At 30.7% G+C, this 24,724-nt stretch overlaps 1 protein-coding gene and 1 pseudogene across 1 annotated transcript; both read right to left on the reverse strand.

The window, feature by feature from the left end:
• Positions 1-1,583: 1,583 nt before the first annotated feature.
• LOC121203226 (polygalacturonase-like) lies at positions 1,584-22,156 on the reverse strand. Its single transcript, XM_041118174.1, has 3 exons — positions 21,917-22,156; positions 2,073-2,381; positions 1,584-1,895 (listed from the first exon to the last, which is right to left on the reverse strand). Exons 1-3 carry the CDS (start codon positions 22,154-22,156, stop codon positions 1,584-1,586), a joined length of 861 nt encoding a protein of 286 aa, XP_040974108.1.
• LOC107942053 (polygalacturonase-like) lies at positions 21,735-23,743 on the reverse strand (annotated as a pseudogene).
• Positions 23,744-24,724: the final 981 nt, after the last annotated feature.

The following is a 24,724-nucleotide window of genomic DNA, read 5'->3' on the forward strand; positions in this document are numbered from 1 at the left end:
ACATGCTTTAAATTCCAAGAAAAATATTAAAATTATTTTTTAACATTGGATATGTGGTTTTGAAACCACTGTTTCGATTTAGCTAAAACGGGTTGTTACAATTCCAAATGGTTCAACGAGTATATTGAAGATATGAAACGGAAAGAAATAGATATGTACAGTACAGGTATGTACGGAAACTATATGAGCATTGAACCTATGAAAGTTATGATTTTATGATTACTTATGTGATTGAATATATGTTAACCTTATGATTTAATGATTTTGTAGTATATTATGTTCATACTACTTGAATTGTGATTGAATGGTGAGCTTTACTTATTAACTATATGAGCTTACTAAGCTTTATAGCTTACTTTGTTTGCTTTTCCATGTTTTATAGTGATTATTGAAGCTAGCTAGGATTGGGATTTGCCGGAGATTGCATCACACTATCGAGCTTCCACTTTAGTACTTTTGAGCTTATGTATTTGGTTATATGGCATGTATAGGAGTTATGGTCATTTTGGTATAAGTTAGTAATGGATTTAGCCATTTGAGTTGGCTTGTAAATGATTAAAGGTTTATTATGTGTATAGCCATGTGATTTGGCTTATTTTGGGCATGTTTGGTAATGTATGTATATATGTGGGAAAAGCCTTTTGATATGTTACGCATTTGGTAGTTGCTATGTAAATGCTTGTGGTGAATGGTTGTTAATGAATTGGTAAATTGAGTATCAAATAGTTGATAATTGAGAATTGGTATGCTTGTGATTTTAGGTAAATTGGTGCATAAATAAAAGTGACCATTTAGGTGATTGGAGAATGTGAACTTGGTATGAAATTGAATTGCATATTGTGGTACTTGTGTGCTTTGTAGTTGTTGGTATTGAATTGGCATGAATTAGGTTTAATTGAGATTGGTTAGATTATCTATTGATGCTATTTATATGCCAATTAATGTGTTTAGATGGATGCAAGTTTGGGTGAGAAAAATGGCTTGGTAAATAGCCTATTTTTGTCCACACGAGTAAAGACACGGATGTGTGTCTCAGTCGTGCGTGACACATTGTAAGATGACACGGTCGTGTGTCCCCTGGTGTTTAATTAGAAATCAAGTCAGTATGCTCCACACGGCCAAGCGTACGGGTGTGTGACTTGGCCGTGTGGCATAAGTTAGTATAACCTACAGGTTTGGCACGGCCTGGCACACAGGCGTGTGAGGCCATTTCGAAGGGCACACGGGCTGGTCACACAGGCGTGTGGTTGGCCGTGTGACCCAAGTTAAAGAGTTACACGGGTTGGAATAGGGCCATGTGATCCCATTTCGAATGTCCACATGGCCTGTGACACGGGGGTGTCTTTGGCCATGTGAGACACACGGTCAGGCCACACGAGCATGTGTCCCCTGTATTTTGAAAAATTTTCTAAGTTTTCTGAAAATTTTGTGAGTTACTTGTTAGTCCCGAACCACTCCTAAAGCATGTTTTGAGCCTCGCAGGCTCGTATTAGGGACGATATGAATGACTGTGAATGATTTATTTTTGGAATGGAAAAATGTATGAGAAACGTATGTTTGTTTGCGTAATAAGTCTAATAATGCTATGTAACCCTATTCCGGCATTGAAACGGGTGAGGGGTGTTACAGCAGTTTTTTGCTGTAACTCCATCAACAGGTTCTTTATTTTTAAACAATTTGAGACTGCCAATACCGATACCATGTCCTGGTCCACAAGTTACTCCATTGATAACCAAATTTTTGGAACCATCCCCAATTGAAACACAATCATCATCGATTTTTATCTCCGTGTTAAGAACATTGACCCCATCTGATCTCCTGATGTGAATCCCATCTGTGTTTGGCCTTTCTCCAAGTGCAGATACAGTGAAATGTTCGAAAAATATTTTTCCATCCTAGAACATTAACGTGGAACTGCTTGCTGTCTTTGGTAGTTATACCTTGTATCATTGCGTTGGTTAAAAAATCAAGCCTTAAGTTCTGTTTAATTTCATAATGAAACAAAAAAATAATTATTACTTAATTCTATTCATAAAAAAAAGTCATAACTTTTCAATAAGAAAAGAACTTACAATAGGAAGTGAATCACAATAATCATGCTTTTCGCAACCTTTCCTTTTATATGCAATGGCTCCTTGGCCATCAAAAACTCCTCCTCCAGAAAATTTAAAATTTTCAATTCTATTGAAGGCAATCCATTTAGGCTCCTTGAAAGCACCAGGGTCTGCCGAAGCCTTCACAGTGCCTTCAACTTGAAGCTCAATAGGAGCCTTGCAAGGACCATCTAAGGTAGTTGTACTTAAAAAATATATCCCTCTAGGAATCACAATTTTTGCCGGAGATGTCGAGGAACATGCTTCATTCCAAGCATCCAACAATGGCTAAAACCAAAAAAAAAAAAAGGATACATATAAAGATAAGAGACTTGAAAAGTAGTTATGCATATGCATGCTTTTATCTGCTAACTATAAAGTTATATGATATTTTGCTTACCTTACTTAAATCTGTTTTGTAACACCCTCAACCCGTATCCCTTGCCGGAATCGGGTTACGGAGTATTACCGAGGTTTACCAATCAAACAGACATAAATTTTAAACATTTCGTATCATATAATATTCATATGTATATACCAAACTAATATTAAACTTATAACCTCATTTACAATTAATCAACAAAATGTTTAATATTTAGACACCCTAGGTACATGATGACACAAAAGGAAAAACATCACCACGTTTGAGATCGGGACCATTGTTGGATGCTGAATCGGCGATCAAAATTTAGCATCTAACCTGCGCATGGAAAACAAAAACGTGCACTGAGTATAAATTAGTGGTATTTCTATTATTCGAATAATTAAAAATAAAACAATATAATATGCACAATTAAAATTAAGCACAGTTGAACATTTAAAACCATATTTATTTATATAATAACACAATCTATACAATACTCAAATCTTGAATACATTATTTTATACAATATTCAATTTCCATCACTTGCTATATAATAGCTTTTCTCACTTTGATCCACATATCAATTAACAATAATATTATCCTTTTCATGAATACATAATTCATGCATTTCATTTGTATATTTCAATTCACTATCCCATTTCAATTCACATATAATACCTGTAACAGCCTAATTTTCAATGGTGTCGGAACAGTGATTCGAGATCACTAAATCCAAAAAATGAGTAGGAAATATTATTAATTTAGTGAGTATAAGTTAAATGTGAAGTTAGGAAAAATTTTGAAATAGTGAATAGTGTACTAAAAATATATATATTAAAATAATTAGAATCGAAAACGAGGTATCGAGACCTCGAGAATTTTAAATCGAGCCATAAATATTTTTATAAATATTTATGGAGTGTTAATAAGTTAGTATTAAAGTTTCGTCAAGAAATTTTAAAGTACTGATAGCTAATTGAACAAAAAGGACTAAATTGTATCAAATGCAAAATTGTAGGAAATGATTAAATAGCTTAAATGATAAAAGAAAGAGGGTTTAAAAGGTAAATAGACGCAAGGTCTATTTGGGCTGGACGGCAAGGGCACGAAATCAGCAAGAAAATAAGGGGAATTAAGGGAAAAATTGGAAAATTGCAAAATTTACTTAATAAAGCTAGGACTAAAGTGGAAGTATCCAGGTTTCTCTTTATTTTTCTGCATTCTCATCAGCAAAAACACCATGGAAGAGTTCCCTTAAGCTGGTTTTTCAAATTTTTACTGCAATTAAGTTCAATTCTTGATTATTTCTTGAAATTTTTGTGTTTTTGTGACTTTTACAACTAGGTCCACTTGTTGAATTCATTAGTTCTTGAGTCTATGAAAGAAATTGAAAGTTTCTATGAATATGTGCTGGAAGTATATGATGATTTGGCATGGAATTAGAGTTTTAAATTGTTTATATGCTAATTTTATTGAAAGAATTGAATAGAAAGTGAATGTTTGGGACCTAAATTGTAAAAGAGTTTGAAGTTAGAGTTTTATGTGGAAATTCTGAATTCCAATAGTTATGAAATAACTTATAATGTCTAGGAAAAGTATTAATTGAGAAAATTAGCTTAATTGAGGGGTTAATTAAGTAAGGACTGAATTGTATGAACTGTGAAATTTGGGGCAAAATGAAAATTAACATTTTGCACTAAAACAATTTTGGACAGCAGCAATAGTCTAACTTTGAAAAATCACCAAAAATTGTAGAAATAGAATTAGAGGATGAATAAAATATTAAATTAAATATTATTAAGTCTAGTTTCTTATAGAAGAAATGGTGTAAGCAATGGAATTGTAAATCATGAGATATAATAAGTTTTGTGAGACAATATCAGAATGATTTAGGGTTCCCCTGTTCTGACTTTGAAAAATCATCAAAAATTGGACAAAAATAATTAAGGAATTAAATTTATATGTTTAAAATCATTAAAGAGTCTATTTTCAATATAAATAAAGCAGGAACATCATCCGAATCTCGTACGATGAGATAATTAATTCTTAGTGAAGAAGGGTTGGAACTGTCAGACAGCAGAACAGGGGTAACTTTAAAGAATAAACTGTACTTATTGGCTAAACCAAAAATTCTGAAAATTTTATGGTAATAATATATGTAAGTCTAGTTTCAGAGAAAATTAGTGGATCTTAATTTTTAGTTGTTTAGCTTAAGATATAAATAATTTAGTGACTATGACGCAAATGGACAGTTTTGAATATACATATATATAAATAGTGAAATTATTGATAATGTTACTTGTTGCATGTTATATAAATTAAGGATGTGGAATGGAGAGGAGGAGGAGGAAAATATGTATGAATATTCAGCTAGCATGGCTAATTTGCATGTTTTAGGCTCATGGACTAAATTGAATAAAAGTAAAATTTTATGGGCAATTTTGTAAAAAAAATGTTAGAAATGACCAATTTGCATGAAATGGATTATTTTATTATTTAAAATTACAAAATTGAATGAAATTATTAATTTAGCTCAAGCTCAGGGAAAAACATGTTTTAAGGATTAAATTGAAAAGTGTTGAAATTATGGAAAATTCTAATATTTTATAGAATTCATGGGTTGTTATCAATTTGTTTGAGAATAATGGCTGGAAATAAGGATTAAATTGTAAGAATTTTATTTTATTTTAACCTAAGGATGAAATCGTCATTAATTAAAAGTTTAGGGGTAAAATGGTAATTTTGTTTAGAGCATTAGTTGAATGTATTACAACATGAAATAAATGAAAACGACGATCAAATTTCTTTATAAAGATCCGGATGACTCGAATACGAGACTTGAACTTGGAAAAGAAAAGATATCGGATTAATGAAATATCTGATAAATAAATCGGTAACTCCGATAATGCTCCGTAACTCTATTCCGGTGACGGATTCAGGTTAGGGGCGTTACAATACCATCCAATATTAATCATAGTGTCGTTTCATTTAATCACCCCTATTAACATGACTCGGACTCGGACGGATACACGGATCTAACCAAAACACACCAATTTGGCACCCAGTGCCTCATCGGATAATTTGAAGTAATAATTTGACACCCAATGTCTCATCGGTTAAACCGAAGTAAATTGGCACCCAGTGTTTCATCGACTCGAAGTCGAAGAAATCCTTAAACTCTTCCAATCCTATGGCATGCCATCTATATCTGACTCAGCCTGATACAGTTAATAGGGTTTCAATTCACTTTTCAAATACAACCAATATTCATTTCAATTCAAATAATCAATATATTCAATATATATATCAATTCAATTAATATAAATTCAATAAATTCATCACATGCTAAATCAATCCATTTCAATTGCAAAACACAATAATTCTTACCTCAACACTTACCATATACATTAAATTAAAATACAATAATTAATAACTAAGTTCGGATTATAGAAATACAAACTGGAAATTCCGAGCTATTCCTCGTCGACTTAATTTTTTTTCCCTTTTTAGTCGAGGATTCCAGTAAGATGTTAGCTACGGAATTAAAACAATTAAAAATCATCAATACAACACAATTCAATTTCATATTAAATATTTCAATTTTTACTCAAATATTACCTAATTTCCAATTTAGTCCCTAAAACGAGACTAATTTATATTTTTCACATTTAATTCTTTATTTTCATGCAAATTCCACTTTAGACTAAATTTAACTCCCTATTTTCACATAAATTCCTAAATTTCAAATTTTTCACAATTTAGTCCCTATTACACAAAATTTACAATTTATTCTACAATTCAATCCTTTTTTTATTTCTAACTTGAAAATCTATCAATTTAGTCCCTAATACTCTAATTATTCAACATAGACAACATTTAAAAACTCGATAATTTCTAAAATTTTGACATAGGTCGAATAGTATTTAATACCGAAATTCAAAAATATAAAAATTACAAGAAAAAAGAACTAAATTAACTGACCAATTAAACTTGGAAACTTTAAAATCGTTGGTCATGGCTTCCTTCTTTCTCCTTTTTCTTTTTGTTTCTATTTCGTTTAACCTTCCCTGTTCTTTCTTTCTTTCTTTTTCTTTTATTTCTTTCTTTTATTATTATATAATATATTATATATATAATATATTTACTTAAACATTAAGAATATATATAATACTATATATAATAAACTTATAAATATTTATATTATGCCTTTTAAGCAATGGCACAATTGCTTCTTTGGTCCCTTTAATTTTTCTTTAATCTATAATTCAACTTTTACTTTATATACAATTTAATCCTTATACCTAATTACTTTTAATTCAAGCAAATTCACTTAATCGAAACCTAATTAACTAGACAACTAGCTTCATAAATATTTATTAAAAACATTTACGAGTCCGAATTACGGGAATGGAGTCTCAGGAATGCACTTTTTTTTTACTTTGGTCCTTTTTAATTAATTAACTATCGAAACGTTAAAATTTCTTAACGAAACTTTAATACCGCCTTAATGACACTCTGTAAATATTTATAAAAATATTTACGACTCGGTTTATAAAAATAAGGTCCCGATACCTTATTTTCTAAAACCACTTGAACTTAATAAATCACTTATATAACATAAATTATCAAATCAAAAACTTTTTTAAAAAAATTACATTTGACTCATAAATATTAAATAATAACATTTATGAACTTCCTCGTCGAATTTGATGACTCCAAAACCACTTTTTTCGACACCATTGGAAAACGAATAGTTACAGTTTTCTCGTCTGCCTTTGCACCAAACTTTGCAACAACATCAATAACACCAGCACCTCCTCCTCCTTAACCTTCAGCGGATGATATGGATAAAAGTAATAGTATTAACATGGATGAAACAAAATTAAATTGAATAGCCATACTTTATTTTTATTTACTTCAAAGAGAGAATAATTTCTGTCTTTTGTTTTGTTTCAAACCATCTTATATAGAGTAAAGCCAAATTACAACCAACTAAACATTCTCTATTTTAATTAGCGTGGGTAAATAATATGACCAAGTTTTACTTACTATAATTAGCGCTTTTTTTTTCTTCTTGGAAGGGAATTTGCTTGTTAATTTGCCAACAAACTTGATATAGTAAAAAGTGTCACGTGACTTAATATAACTATTTAAGGTTTCTATATATAAATTAAAATGATGAATAAAATTGTCGACTTAGGTCGATTGGCATCAACATTGTTGCACATGCAAGAGACCATGGGTTCGAGCATGCTGGAGGGCATTAATGCTCTCCTATATGAAGGGTTGGCGACGAGTTATGAGTAGTTCTAGGTAGTGTATAAAAAACGATGAATAAATTATCCATTATTAATTTATTTTTTATATTATATTAATAATTTATAATATGGTTAGATATAGATAAGTAAATTTGTATGTTTGATAATATTGAAAATTATAATATTTTATTAATTTTAAATATTTTTAAAAATAAAAATTTATTAATAATATAAAAAATTGAGCTTGACTTAAGTTAATTTTTATATAAAAATAAAATCACCCATAAAGGGTAAGTCATTCTAGAGGAAAAAATGGCTTATTTTTCGTTGACTTATAAGTTATTTCCCATTGACCAAATTGTTTTGCAAGAAACAAACACAGGAAAATGTAGAAAATATTTTTTCGCAAACCATTTTCAATGAAACAAATAGAGCCTGCCTTAACTGAGTTGGTGTCACAAGCCAAGAGGCAGGTAGATTACTTGAATATAAGGTCTCATTGTAATTTCATATAATTATTTCATGTATCAACAATAGTCTACAAGCGTAGTTATAATGCTACTAACTATCTTTGTTTTTCGTTTTTTAAAGAATAAACATAATATGCAAATACGGATTTTTTTTATTTCAATTCAATGGTAAGTTTTTTTTTCTTTTTTAGAATAATATCCATTCAAACGAAAAAATTTACAAGTGAGGATCAATCTCGGATAAATGTACAAAAGAAAATGTAAATAAAAAAATGAATTACAAAATAAAATCATACTCTGTTAGAATCAATTTGAAAACTCTATCATGGGCTGAGAAGGTTAGACCTTGATTGTAACAGCCAAATTTTTCAGTGGTGTCGGAAACAGTGATTCGAGATCACTAAATCCGATGAGTAAGTTTAGAAATTTTAAAAAATAATAATTATAGGCCAAGCGCGAACTTAAAAGAATTATTTTTAATTAGTGAATTTTGCGATTTTAAAAGAATTAATCAGGTAAATTTGGTTGAAAACGAGGTATCGAGACCTCGGATTTATAAACCAAGCCATAAATATTTTTATAAATATTTATGGAGTGTTATTAAGTTAGAATTAAAATTTCGTTAGAAAATTTTAACGTTTGGTTAGTCAATTAATTAAAAAGGACTAAATTGAAAATAGTGCGAAATTTATTAAATTGTGATTAACTAGTTTAAGTGATTAAAAAGGAGGGATTTAAAAGGAAATTGGACCCAAATTGTATGGGCTGGACGGTTGGGCAAGAAAATCAGCAAAAAAGACAAGGAGAAACAAGGGCAAAATGGGAAATTTTGCAAATTAAACATATAAAACAAGACAAATTTGAAAAATCTAGAGATATCATCATTTTTCTTCAGAAAAAACGCCATGGGAGGTCTGAAAGCTGCTGGTTTTTCATAGTTTGACATATGTGAGTTCAATTCTTGCCCTTTTCTTTGAGATTTTTATGTTTTGTGACTTTTACTATTAGGTCCAAGTGTTTAATTCATTAGTTTTTGATTTTATGAACAAAATTAAAAGCTATCATTGATAAGTGTTAGCTGTTTATGATGAAATAAAATGAATTTGAAGCTTTGATTTTGTTGTTTGATGATTTTATCAAGTAATTTCAATAGAAATTGATTTTAGGACCTAATTGTGAAAAAGTTGTGAATTAAGGTTTAGTGTTAAAATTATGATTTTCAAAGGTTGTGTAATAGTTTAGAATGATGGAATAAAATTTTAATTGAGAAAAATTAGCTTAATAGATGGGCTAATTGAGCAAGGACTGAATTGTATGACCTGTGAAATTTAGAGGAAAAATGGTAATAAACATCTTGAACTAAAACAATACTGGATAGCAGCAGTAGACTAACTTTGAAAAATTACCATAAATTGTAGAAATCGAATTAGAAGATGAATAAAATATTAAATTAAAGCTTATTGAGTCTAGTTTTTCATAGAAGAAATGGTGTAAGAAATGGATTTGTAAATTATGAGATATAATGAATTTTGTGAGACAAGGTTAGAATGAATTCGGGTTCTCCTATTTTGACTTTGGAAAATCACTAAAAATTGGAGAAAATTAATTAGAGTCTCAAATTTATATGCTTAGAATTCTTAATGAGTCTATTTTCAATAGAAATCAATGGGAACATTATCCGAGTTTTGTACTGTGATATAATTAATTTTTAGTGAAGAGAGGTTAGAACTGTGGATAGTGAAACAGGGGAAACTTAAATTAATAAACTGTACTAATTGGCTAAATCAAAAATTCTGAAAATTTTATGGTGGAATGATATGTGAGTCTAGTTTCAGGGAAAATTTATGGATCTTAATTTTGAGCTCTGTACCTCGAATTATAAATAATTGAGTGACTATGACTCGTGTGAATAGCTTGATGTGAGCATTAATAAGTAAATTATGAAATCGTACTTACAAGAATGTTATATACATTAAGGATGTGGAATGGAGAGGAGGAGGATGAAAAATATATACGAATATTCAGTTAGCATGGCTAATTTGCATGTTTTAAGCTCATGGACTAAATTGAATAAAAGTAAAACTTTAGGGGGTAATTTTGTAAAAATGTCAAAAATGACTAAATTGAAGGGAATAAATTGTTTTATTATCTAAATTAATAAATTGAATGAAATTATCAATTTAAGATTGGGTGAAATTTGGGAAAATGGTAAATTACCAATATGCCCCTAAATCTTGGTATTTCTGCAATTTAGTCAGGTAGGTTCGGATACCCTGAATGAGCATGTAAATATAACAATTTAAGTATTGTATCGTATTTTAATGATATTTTGAATTGAATATATGAAAAGGATGTTACATGAAACATGAAACATGAATACTAAATAATATAAATTAATTGAAATTATTCTAAAAATTTCGGTAATGCCTCGTATCCTATCCCGGTCTCAGGTACGGGTATGGGGTATTACATTTAATGGTATCAGAGCTAAGGTTTAGTCGGTTCTCGGACCGAACGTAGCATATGTGAAGTCTAGAAATACATGCCATTATATAACTTGTGATAAGATAATGTAATATCTTTCAACTCTGATGAGATTTATTTTACTTAAAGATAGAGATACTTTCCCAACCAAGCTAATTACGATAATGTTGAAAGCGATACTCAAATATATGAGCAAAAGTAGATTATGATGAGTCGGAACTTATAAAGGTATGAATAAATGTTATATTTAAATTTATGTGTATAGTAAGTAAAATTTTAATGTAAGTATTAATATTGAATTGAATTTGTATGGATATATGTGATTGATGTGGAAATAGAATTTTGGATATATGTTATATTTAAAAATTTTATTGATTGGGAATGTGATGAAATTGATATGAATATGTGATTAATTGAAATGTGTATTGATTGGAAACTGGAAAGTGAATTGAATACCCTAGTAACTGTACCGGACTGAGTCGGATATAGTTGGCATGCCATAGGATTTTGAGAAGGGATTTGGAGATGAGATTTGGATATGCTGATGTTTATATCCTTCGGATTTATCCGAAGAGGCACTTTGTGCTATTCTGGTGTGTTTTGGATGGATTATATTATTCTGGTTTGTTTGGAAGGATTATATGATACTGGTGTGTTTTGGAGGATTATACTGGTGTGTTTTGGTTGGACATTTTGGTGTGTTTGGATGGAATCCGTGTATCCGCCAAAATCCGAGTCTTGTTAATAGGGGTAAATATGAATATTAAGTGAAATTGAAATGAGAATTGAATTCCCTATTAACTTGTCGGACTAGTCGGATATAATTGGCATGCCATAGGAACTGGAAGTGTACGGGATTTTTCGGCTATACTGATCAGGAACTTTATGTGTCGTATTTTAGGCACCTTGTGTGTCGTATCAGGCACCTCGTGTATCGTTCCAGGCACTTATGTGTCGTATACTGATCAGGTACTACGTACCGTTTTAGGCACAATGTGCCGTACTGGTGTGTTTGGTTGGATCCGTGTATCCGTCTGAGTCCGAGTTATGTTAATAGGGTTGAGTAAATGAAATGAGAAAATCGAATGAATTTGATCGAATAAACTATTGAAAGTGTGAAAAAGTGGAATTATGAAAAGAAATGTGAATTGTGAATTGAAATAGAGATATGAGATTGAAAGCTTGAACCAAAGGTTCATGAATTGATTAAAGATAATATAGATGATATATAATGCCATTTGATGAAAGACTATTGCCGAGATATGAAATTAAAGCATAATTAACACATATGACTTATATTGTTACATGTTTTATGTCTATTATTTATTATAGTATTTATAATTTGAATTATGGTAATACCACTGAGTACAAACATACTCAACATACGATTATATTATTATAATTCAAATTATTTATTATTATTAAGTGTTAAATCCCTATCACTCCATATGAGATTCAATTCTATTATGTTTGGAAAAAGAAGTCGATGGTGAAACTTACATGAGACTATTCTTCTGTCTCTTCCGGTTTTCTCTGAGAAATCATTTGGATATTTATTATTATTTTCGTATGAGTTATGTTCTCGGATTTCTGGTATGGTATCGTATTTTGGAGTTCTTTATCTCGGTTTTCCTATCACTCTTATTTCGTAAATTATCGATCATGATTTATCCTTAATGTATGTTCTTTGGTTTATAATGACTATGTCTATTATGATAAGACTATCCGTGTCTGTTTGGCATGTCTACGATGTTATGTGCCCAACATGTTTGATTAAGTAAATTTTATTCAAAACTGAATAAGTGTGTGTTTATGTACACTTGGTTGAATAAGTATGATTAGTAAGTTCATATGGCTAAATTTAATGTTGTGATATGAAAATTTCATGAATGATATAGTATATTATTGCATATGAATGTCATTAAACTGTGATAGTTGTAAAATGATATTTGAATAAAAGTACAAATTAAGTGGAACAACGGATTTGAGTACTTTCGTTCAGTGGCTAAGACGAATTGACGGAAAAGACCATGGTTGGACCATGGCATCAATATGATATGTGATCTGTGTAAGACCATAGCTGGGCTATGGCATCAGAGATATGTGATTACGTGCTTCCGTATAAGACCATATCTGGGATATGGCATCAGTGTGATATGTGATTCGTGTAAGACCATGGCTGGGCTATGGCTACGGTGTGTGATATGTGACTATGTACAAGACCATAGTTTTACTATGGCATGATGAAACGAAGTACTCAATTCCAAAATGGTTCCCTAAATTGATTAAGAAAGGTAAGTGATAAATGGACTTAAAAGATTGAAATTGATTAATTGTTGATATTGAGCTAAACTAAGTGAATTCATTGTTTGAAATTGTCGATGGCAGAAAATATTGATAGACTATATAAGTGTATAAATTTTCTTGAAGTGAATTATGTGAAAACGATGATGTTATGTATGAATGTCAAGTCATATGTGTGTAGTTATGAGAGTTAAGTTAGAGGCTTTACGACCTCACCCCCTTACCAGAGTTGTAATTATGAGGGAATAAGTGAGATTTTGATGATATGCTCCGACACTGTATGCTACAGTCTAAAAGTTATTGGGAAGAGATGTTTGAGATTAATTCGGTTGTGATTCTGAGAAATTTTGTGGAAGTTTTTCATTAGAATTGAAAGCAACTTTTTCTGGTAAGATTTTCGGGGACAAAAATCCCTAAAGGGGGGGAGAGTTGTAACAGCCAAATTTTTCAGTGGTGTCGGAAACAGTGATTCGAGATCACTAAATCCGACGAGTAAGTTTAGAAATTTTAACAAATAATAATTATAGGCCAAGTGCGAACTTAAAAGAATTGTTTTTAATTAGTGAATTTTGCGATTTTAAAAGAATTAATCAGGTAAATTTGGTTGAAAACGAGCTATCGAGACCTCGGATTTATAAACCGAGCCATAAATATTTTTATAAATATTTATGGAGTGTTATTAAGTTAGTATTAAAGTTTCGTTAGAAAATTTTAACGTTTGGTTAGTCAATTAATTAAAAAGGACTAAATTGAAAATAGTGCGAAATTTATTAAATTGTGATTAACTAGTTTAAGTGATTAAAAAGGAGGGATTTAAAAGGAAATTGGACCCAAATTGTATGGGCTGGACGGTTGGGCAAGAAAATCAGCGAAAAAGACAAGGAGAAACAAGGGCAAAATGGGAAATTTTGCAAATTAAACATATAAAACAAGACAAATTTGAAAAATCTAGAGATATCATCATTTTTCTTCAGAAAAAACGCCATGGGAGGTCTGAAAGCTGCTGGTTTTTCATACTTTGACATATGTGAGTTCAATTCTTGCCTTTTTCTTTGAGATTTTTATGTTTTTGTGACTTTTACAATTAGGTCCAAGTGTTTAATTCATTAGTTTTTGATTTTATGAACAAAATTAAAAGCTATCATTGATAAGTGTTAGCTGTTTATGATGAAATAAAATGAATTTGAAGCTTTGATTTTGTTGTTTGATGATTTTATCAAGTAATTTCAATAGAAATTGATTTTAGGACCTAATTGTGAAAAAGTTGTGAATTAAGGTTTAGTGTTAAAATTATGATTTTCAAAGGTTGTGTAATAGTTTAGAATGATGGAATAAAATGTTAATTGAGAAAAATTAGCTTAATAGATGGGCTAATTGAGCAAGGACTGAATTGTATGACCTGTGAAATTTAGAGGAAAAATGGTAATAAACATCTTGAACTAAAACAATATTGGACAGCAGCAGTAGACTAACTTTGAAAAATCACCATATGTTGTAGAAATAGAATTAGAATATGAATAAAATATTAAATTAAAGCTTATTGAGTCTAGTTTTTCAAAAAAGAAACGGTGTAAGCAATGGATTTGTAAATTATGAGATATAATGAATTTTGTGAGACAAGGTTAGAATGAATTCGGGTTCTCCTGTTTTGACTTTAGAAAATCACTAAAAATTGGAGAAAATTAATTAGAGTCTTAAATTTATATGCTTAGAATTCTTAATGAGTCTATTTTCAATAGAAATCAATGGGAACATTATCCGAGTTTTGTACTGTGATATAATTAATTTTTAGTGAAGAGAGGTCAGAACTGTGGATAGTGAAACAGGGGAAACTTAAATGAATAAACTGTACTAATTGGCTAAACCAAAAATTCTAAAAATTTTATGGTGGAATGATATGTGAGTCTAGTTTCAGGGAAAATTTACGGATCTTAATTTTGAGCTCTGTACCTCGAATTATAAATAATTGAGTGACTATGACTCGTGTGAACAGCTTGATGTGAGCATTAATAAGTAAATTGTGAAATCGTACTTACAAGAATGTTATATACATTAAGGATGTAGAATGGAGAGGAGGAGGAGGAAAATATATATATGAATATTCAGTTAGCATGGTTAATTTGCATGTTTTAAGCTCATGGACTAAATTGAATAAAAGTAAAACTTTAGGGGGTAATTTTGTAAAAATGTTAAAAATGACTAAAGTGAAGGGAATAAATTGTTTTATTATCTAAATTAATAAATTGAATGAAATTATCAATTTAAGATTGGGTGAAATTTGGGAAAATGGTAAATTACCAATATGCCCCTAAATCTTGGTATTTCTGCAATTTAGTCAGGTAGGTTCGGATACCCTGAATGAGCATGTAAATATAACAATTTAAGTATTGTATCGTATTTTATATGATATTTTGAATTGAATATATGAAAAGGATGTTACATGAAACATGAAACATGAATACTAAATAATATAAATTAATTGAAATTATTCTGAAAATTTCGGTAATGCCTCGTATCCTATCCCGGTCTCAGGTACGGGTATGGGGTATTACATTGATGTGTAGAGTTTTGTCATGCCCTCACTGCTATTACAATGGACACACCTCAAGCACCCAATAAATGCAAAAAGCTCGAGCAAAAATAGGCAAACTAAATATGCCCAAGAGCTCCCAAAATGGGAAATCGAACCCTTAGTAGAGGAGCCAAGCAATGCATTATTATGTCGAAAAAGAGGATGCTCATTCGTATCTCATTGGCGTCCACAGGCAGATACTATGCCGGCTAATACAAAATTCAACGAGAAGGAAGATAAATGAGGAAGAGAGGGTTGATTGTCAGCCGTATAATCGTCAACAACTACACTGCCGCCGAAAGGTTAAGGCCTTACTTTAATAGCAATGTTGAGAACTTTAAAAATTAATATTTAAATTACTCTTGCCACTAATACAAAAATATTTATAAAAAATAAAAATTTAAATAATATAAATTAAAAATAATTTAAAAAATATTTTGAAAAATTACATGAATTGTCATCTACTACTACCCATATTTATCAAAGGAAAAACCAGTAAAATATATACAACTACCAAGCCTAATTTTGGGAATTTTAGGTTGGTGGAAAAAACCTATTAAGATTAAAAGGCAAACTATAAAATTCTTCAATCCTATTATCTCCTTTAAATGTTCTAAACTTAACCCACCATGGCATACCTCTATCTTTCTTCGATTTCTCCACTTCTATCATGTTGTCTAAGATGACCGCCACCGTCAATCCCACCATAGCTGGCGATGAGAACACGGCATTCACGAATGCATTGAACTGCAAAAATCATTCACTTTTTTTACCCTTTTTTCATTGAAGAATATGGGATTCGAGTTTTTTTTTAATAAAAACACTTACCCAGGTTGCATTGGTGTGAGCGAGGCCATGATGGGATGGGTTCCAGTTTTGGTTGAATAATTGAGGAATGGAAATCCCTAAGAAGAGTTATAATCCTGTTATGATAAGGTCTCTCATGCAATTCATGTTTCTAAATTGTAGACACAATAATTTAACGGAACCTACAATCAACAAAGCGGCAATATTTTCATTAAGGTTACTAAGATGGGATAAACCAATATTTAGTCCTAAATGAAATAAATTTTTTTTCATCTTGGTCCACATTTGTCTTTGACAAAATTGGAAAATTTTGTCATCAACTTCGATTCGGATGATGTAAAACTTTTAATCAATGACGCCATCACCTAAAATTTTAAAATCTAAAAAAACACAAGAAATATATTAAAATATTAATTTAAAAAAATCAGGTGATGGCATAGCAAAATTTAATAATATCATTTTAGGACACTTTAATGGAATCTAAATTTAAGGATTAAATTGAAAAAAGTTATCAAGTTCTTAAACTACTATGACCTTTTATGGTGCTTGAATTTGGATAATTGAGTAAAGATCTATATGACACCCCAAACTCGGCCAGGACGGTCCGACTTGAATTTCGAGCGACACATTAACCACAAATCACACCAACCATCCATACTCACCATACATATACAGAATATTTCATACAAGCATTTACTCCTAAGAGCATGTTTTTCTAAATCAAACTATAAGTCATATAATAAGCGGAATAAGGCATACATGAATTTCGGCAGGCTCTACTAGCTGCAAAATGTTTCGTTAGTTCATCAAGTGGTATCATACAATTCAAACAGAAAATTCAACCAAACAAGTAAACACAGAGATTAAAAAATCTAAAAAGTTAAAATTACCAAAAAATCCAATTACAACCCTCTAAAAAACTTATTTTTAAATTGTCTAAAAGTATCTAACTCTCATTCCAAGTCTCTAGCCTGGAAATGTCTCATATTGCCTTCTTCGGATTTTATAAGCTCGGCGCACATATTGTAAAAAGAAAGTTTGTGTGATTGATCACCAAACTGCTGCCCTCCTCATTATCCCGCGCACTACTTATCGTGAAGGGAGAAGAAAGTAAAGAGATGAGTTCGGGAATGCTCAGTGAATAAACATGTACACAACATAAGAAAACACATCAATAATTCACATACTAAACAACTCACTTACAGACAGATCAAATATAACAATTCGCACATAAACAGTTCTACATGTGTGTGGTTTGCATGTCATTAATTCACATATAATCAACCTCGTTTAGTTTAGTGATATATTGACAATTCGTGAAAATGAAACATAATTAAATAATATACACATTGGATAAACGGATCTTCTAAAACACACTCTAAGACTCATAGAGTCACTCAAATCACCATATAAGTGTAGCACGAATGCTCACACTCTCCAAAAAACACACCCTTACGATCCACGATGAATGGAGCATTGCTCGACATTCCCTTATTTCTCCATCAAATCATTGGGCCACAATTTCCTATCACATTACATAGGTGAGCACTCACAATTCTATTGCATGCTAATTATATCCAATGGTTCAAAAAATTCACAATAGCAACATAACGCAATAATACTAATTTACAGATCACGTCATTTTAAGCTCACAATTTTTAATAGAGCTCACAGTACCACAACACGCCATTGAATAGCTTGCAAAGCATTAAGCTCGCATATACAGAACATTAAGATAAAACAATAGCAAATGAGACTTAGGGTTCGCACACCGCATATATATACATTTATACATAATAGATAGAACAAAGCTTTTTAATGCAAAGGTATGTATATATATTTTTTATATTAAAACCCACGCATGCATACATATAATACAAAACCCTTTTAATGCAAAGATATGTACATATATTATTTATAATAACCTTTGCGCATGCATTCATTGTATATAACAATTACCTTTTACATCATGTATATATAAAACATAAATTAAAAGCCACAAACTTATCTATAATATATAACAGTACACACAAATTATACTATATAACAAACTTTAGACGCCTATATATATTATATATTTAACCTAACCCTGGACGCATGTATACATTTTACTCAAGGTTTGCATAGCATGTAAAAACACACGCACGTAGATTCATGCTAAGAGTTCGCACAACGCATGGATGAGGTTTGCACAAGACATAAAAGAGGTTCGCACATGCACATGTTCAATTCACAACATGAAGACAGGGCTCGCATGTCTTACTTGCTTTCAGCAGAGCTCGACCTCGTTTTCAAGTGCAGTATATAGTGTACTCACCTTGTTTACCACAATGTCGATTATGTGACCTTTTCCTTGCCTTTGTCTCTACTAGGCGATGCTTCTCTGGTATTTTCAGCTTCGCATGAACAAATACATATGACACATTGTCTAAAACAATTTAATTCATTCTCTACTCAACCACGGCCCACTACTTACGTTATCTCTTGCAGATTTTTATTGTTCTAATACTTACCCCATTTCCTAACTTTCAACCCTCCTAACTCATATATTTGTATATCTAGACTGTTAATTAAATGTTAATCTCACCTAAGTCTTTCCTTTAAGAATCATTCACTGTTCATCATCTTCCTCAAGAACAAAATCATTTTAAACAACATTTCTTAGCTTTGCCAACTTCAATCCACCATTTTCATGAAGCCAGGTCATAAAAAAAACAAAGATTATTTATATTTCCTAACTAAACCGTAGATACTTTAGTCAAAAGCATTTCATGCAGATTTAATATGAAAATAAATTGTTTACTTTCGGTCTTGCTATTCTTCGTGACTCTCGAGTGGTCCGCTCAATAACCGACCCAAAGTTTAAGAAGAAAAAGTTGGTGTTTTACTTGAGAATTTAAAGAAGAAAATGGTGCTTGGTTGCTTAGAAAATGTAATGCGCAAGAAAATTTTGAAGGAAAATTAACTACCATGCAACAGCTTTTGACGTGAAGAAAACGTAAAAAGAAAGAAAATAATTTAAAAAAAGGAAATTAAAACAAGAGAAGCAAATGAGCAGTGATGGCTTATATAGCCAAATTCATTTATAAAGTTGGTTTATTTTCCTATAGGTCCCTCCTAATTCTACCCTTGCTTTAATAAATCCCCCACTAACCATTAGTCCTAATTTATTTATTTAAGTTCTCTACTATCGTTATTATTCCTATTTCGTCCTAATTACTAACGTGATTTCTATTTACTCTATTTTTAATCTATAAGCTAATGTCAATACTATCGGCCTGGTATCCAAGATGTGACAATGTAAGGTTGGGATAAAATGGGTAGGTATGGTTAAAATTAATACATACCTACAAGGTCGAAAAGTATACAATAAAGTGCCCCAAAGATGGGGAAAGGTATGGATGCAAACACTGCTCTAAATTTTCCTGCACAAAATATCATATATGTTAAGATTAAATCACTATTTGGATCTAATTTAATAACTTTTTTACATTGGAGTCTGAATTTTTTGCCAAAGATAGGTTCTGAGCCTAGTAAATTGTTCTCGTATTGAGACTTGTATTAGGTAATTGTTCTCACTTTGGGGCTATAAATTTTTTTTCCAAGTTAGCCCTTGAAATTGTTCCCACATTAGGGCCTGAACTCTAGGGTTTTTAAAGACTAACTTGAACAAAAAAAAATTCAAACCCTAATGTGAGAACAACTGTAAAATTCAAGGTTTAATTTAGATAAAAAATTCAGGCACCAAAATAAAAACAATTGTCAAATTTAAGGTTTAGGGTTCCACAATATGAGAAATTTTGTCAAGTTCACATCTCAAAAAGTAATTTAACCTTTATATTACCTGAATTTTTATTTCTTTTCAACATATATTCAAATATTAATATAAGTATGATTGTTCAAATATATATATATATAAAAGATCGAGCATATCAATGTTGGACATTTACCAAATATAAAGAAAAACATCATGAAGCCAAATGTTATCTGTTCAACTCGGCGACTTCCAACTCGGTTTAATCCTAGGAGTCTGACATTTTCCCTGAAACATAACTATGATATCAACATGGGAGAATAATACAACACTAGCAGCTAGCAACAATGGCTGGTCTGAAAGCATATCTTACACGAAAATCGTAGAACTGGTGACCGTTCCGAACAGTCCATCAAGCATTATCCCAATCCCTTCCAAATTATTACAAAAATCAACCACCTAGGAAACATATATATATGTATAAATGCATTCATTCGATGGATTGCCAATGAGGGATTGGTCCTTATTGTAAAACCAATGAGGACTTAAGTTGGAGTTTCATAATGTTTGAGTTTAATGTAGGGAGGATTTTCTTCGGTTATACGATGGTTTTTGGGTAACTTGTTCTCGGTTTTTCCTCGAGAAGTGCTTGTTTGATTGATAGTTATGTTAAACTGTACTACTTGCCAACCAATGCCACAGCTTAGTACATAAGCCGGAGGAGGAGTCACGAATTCGTTGCAATGACGAGTCGTTTATTATATAAGCTATTGGGATAACATAAGCATAAGAACCTCCAATAACTGCTGGCATCCTTGTTCCAAAAAGTGCTTGGAGAATCGTGTTATCATTTAAAAATTTGGCTGTTAGATTTTTTTTTAATCCACTTTGTCACTTAAATTTGACAAATAAATTTCTTTTGGTCTTTGAATTGAAGGTATTATCGTTTAAAATTTAAAAATTTTATATAAATTTTCAAGCGATGATTACATTCAGTGTCAATAATTGAACAAGTGATTGAACAGGTTAAACCATCGATTTTTTATTTAACCAATTTGATGGATTCCATCGCCAAAGATTTTATATAGCTTTGAAAGCTTTTAATATTGACATAATAGTAATTTTAGCTCTCATCGTTTATTCACTGTATCAATTTGATCTTGATTCTAAAAAATTTAACTCTCTAACATTTATATAGTGCAATTTTGTATTTTTACAGTTTTGTTTTTGTTTGTAACATACAAGGTTAAATTTAAAACAATAAGAAAAGATAAAATTATTATATTAAATTTTTAGATTTTTAATTTTAATATATTTTGGATAAATTTTAATTGATAAATTTATTTTTTTAGCTTTTAAGGTGAAAGAGTCATAAAAAAAACAAAACTATAAAAAAAATCAAATTATACAATGTGTAAAGGTTAAAGGTTATTTTTAGAATCAAAACTAAATTGATACAATGTATAAATATTGAGGATTAAAATTTTTATTATGCCAATTTTATAAATAAAAAAACAACAAATTTAGATAAATAAAAAACAAAATAATTAAATAGTATCTCGTTCAGTAGTATTTTAATAATAATTATATCCTAAGCCTATAAGCATAAAATGTTATCACATTGCAAGTTTTTTTTTGTTGAAGTGTATTTTCAAAAATAATTAAGTTTAAGAAAAATATTCTTAATAACATGGAATGTAAAACAAAACAAAATTTGTTTGCAAAATAAAAATAATTATAGCAGTTACAACCTCATCAAAAAAATTTATACCTATGCTATTGATTAAGAGGTCGGGGTAGGTTTTGCTACGATAGGGGCGGAACATGCAGCTGGATTTTGTTTGCTGCTAATTTTAGGCTTCACATTCGAACATTGTGATACTGAAGGTCCAGTCAGTCCACTGTGCGTAATTTCAATGTCGGCAAGTTCCACATTTTCACACGGCAAAGTAGCGCTACAAATAATCTTGACAGCTTCTGGAAGAGTAGAAGTGCCGTGAATGTTTTTGAAACTAATGTTGCTTAGTTTAACTTTTGATTCTTCCTGCATCAACAAAATAATGATTCAATGACCGATTAAATCTTTTTTCTCTCTTACGATTTTGATAAATATGTACATATATTTATTTTGCATTTGTTCCATGGGCAATATTTCTGATCAATTATAATAGGAGAACTGCATTGGTCATGGTAATATCCTCAAAGTGAATGTTCGAACAAGTGCCAGGTTCAGCATCTGGCCAACTTTTGATTCTAACACCATTTGATGTATTAATGAAGGTGCAGTTTTTTACTATAACTCCATCAACAGGTTCTTCATTTTTAAACAATCCGAGACTGCCAATACTGATACCATGTCCTGGTCCACAAGTTACTCCATTGATAACCAAATTTTTGGAACCATCCCCAATTGAAACACAATCATCACCAGTTTTTATCTCTGTGTTAAGAACATTGACCCCATCTGATCTCTCGATGTGAATCCCGTCTGTGTTTGGGCTTTATCCCGGTGCAGATACGGTGAAATGTTCGAAAGTAATGTTTTTGCATCCTAGAACATTAACGTGGAACTGCTTGGTAGTTATACCTTGTATCATTGCGTTGGTTAAAAAATCAAACCTTAGGTTCTGTTTAATTTCAAAATGAAACAAAAAATAATTATTACTTAATTCTATTTATAAAAAAAAGTCATAACTTCTCAATTAAAAAAGAACCTACAATAGGAAGTGAATCACAATAATCATGCTTTTCGCAACCTTCCCTTTTATAAGCAGTGGTTCCCTGGCCGTTGAAAACTCTTCTGCCAGACAATTTGAAATTTTCAATTCTGCTGAAGGCAATCCATTTAGGCTCCTTGAAAGCACCAAGGTCTACCGGAGCCTTCACAGTACCTTCAACTTGAAGCTCAATAGGAGCCTTGCAAGGACCATCTAATGTAGTTGTACTTAAAAAATATATCCTTTTAGGAATCACAATTTTTTTCGGAGATGTCGAGGCACATGCTTCTTTCCAAGCATCCAACAATGGCTAAAACCAAAAAAGAAAAAAAAATACATATAAAGATAAGAGATATGAAAAATAGTTATGCATGCTTTTATTTGCTAACTATAAAGTTATATGATATTTTGCTTACCTTACTCAAATTTGTTTTCTCGTCTGCCTTTGCACATAACACCACCACTTCCTCCTCCTTGACCTGCAGCGGATGATATGGATAAAAGTAATAGTATTAACATGGATGAAACAAAATTAAATTGAATAGCCATACTTTCTTTTTATTTATTTCAAAGAGAGAATGATTTCTGTCTTTTGTTTTGTTTCAACCCATCTTATATAGAGAGAGTAAAGCCAAATTACAACCAACTAAACATTTTCTATTTTAATTAGCATGGGTAAATAATATGACAAAGTTTTACTTACTATAATTAGCACCTTTTTTTTCTTTTTGGAAGGGAATTTCCTTGTTAATTGGCCAACAAACTTGATATAGGAAAAAGAGTCACGTGATTTAATATAATTATTTAAGGTTTCTATATATAAAAATGAAAATAATGAATAAAATTGTCGACTTAGCTCGGTTGGCATTGACATTGTTGCATATGCAGGAGACCGTGGGTTTGAGCATGCTGAAGGGCATTAATGCTCTCCTATATTAAGGGTTGGAGAGGAGTTATGAGAAGTTCTAGGTATTGTTTTATAAAAAAAACAATGAATTAAATTATCCGTTATTAATTTATTTTCTATATTATATTAATAATTTATTATATGGTTAGGTATAGATAATTAAATATGTATCTTTAATAATATTGAAAATTATACTATTTTATTAATTTTAAATATTTTTAAAAATAAAAATTTATTAATAATATAATAATATTAAGCTTGACTTAAGCTAATTTTTATATAAAAATAAAATCACCCATAAAGGGTAAGTCATTCTAGAGGAAAAATTGGCTTATTTTTTGTGGACTTTTAAGTTATTTTCCATTGACTAAACCATTTTCAATTAAACAAACAGAGCCTGCCGTGACTGAATTAGTATCACAAGCCAAGAGGCACCGACTCTGTTGGATAGATTACTTGAATTCAAAGTCTCATTGCAATTTCATATAATTATTTCATGTATCAGCAATGGTCCACAAGTGTAGTCAGTAAGTATCTTTCTTTTTCGTTTTTCAAAGAATAAGCATAATATGCAAAAACACTTTTATTTTATTTCAATTCAATGGTAAGGTTTTTTTTTTTCTTTTTTAGAATAATATCCATTCAACGAAAGTGAGGATCAAAATCTCGGATAAATGTACAAAATAAAATGTAAATAAAAAATAAATTACAAAAGAAAATCATACTCTATTTGAATCAAATTGAAAACTCTATCCTATGTTGGTGTTTAGCCATTGGGGCTTAGAAGGTTAGACCTTGATATGTAGAGTTTTGTCATGCCCTCACTGCTGTTACAATGGACACACCTCAAGTACTCAATAAATGCGAAAAGCTCGAGCAAAAATAGGCAAACTAAAGATACACGAGAGCTCCCAAAATGGGAAATCGAACCCTTAACAGAGGAGCCAAGCAATGCATCATTATGTCAGAAAAGAGGATGCCCATTCGCAACTCA

Source organism: Gossypium hirsutum, chromosome A07 (genome assembly GCF_007990345.1).
Source record: "Gossypium hirsutum isolate 1008001.06 chromosome A07, Gossypium_hirsutum_v2.1, whole genome shotgun sequence".
Classification (NCBI taxonomy): domain Eukaryota; kingdom Viridiplantae; phylum Streptophyta; class Magnoliopsida; order Malvales; family Malvaceae; genus Gossypium; species Gossypium hirsutum.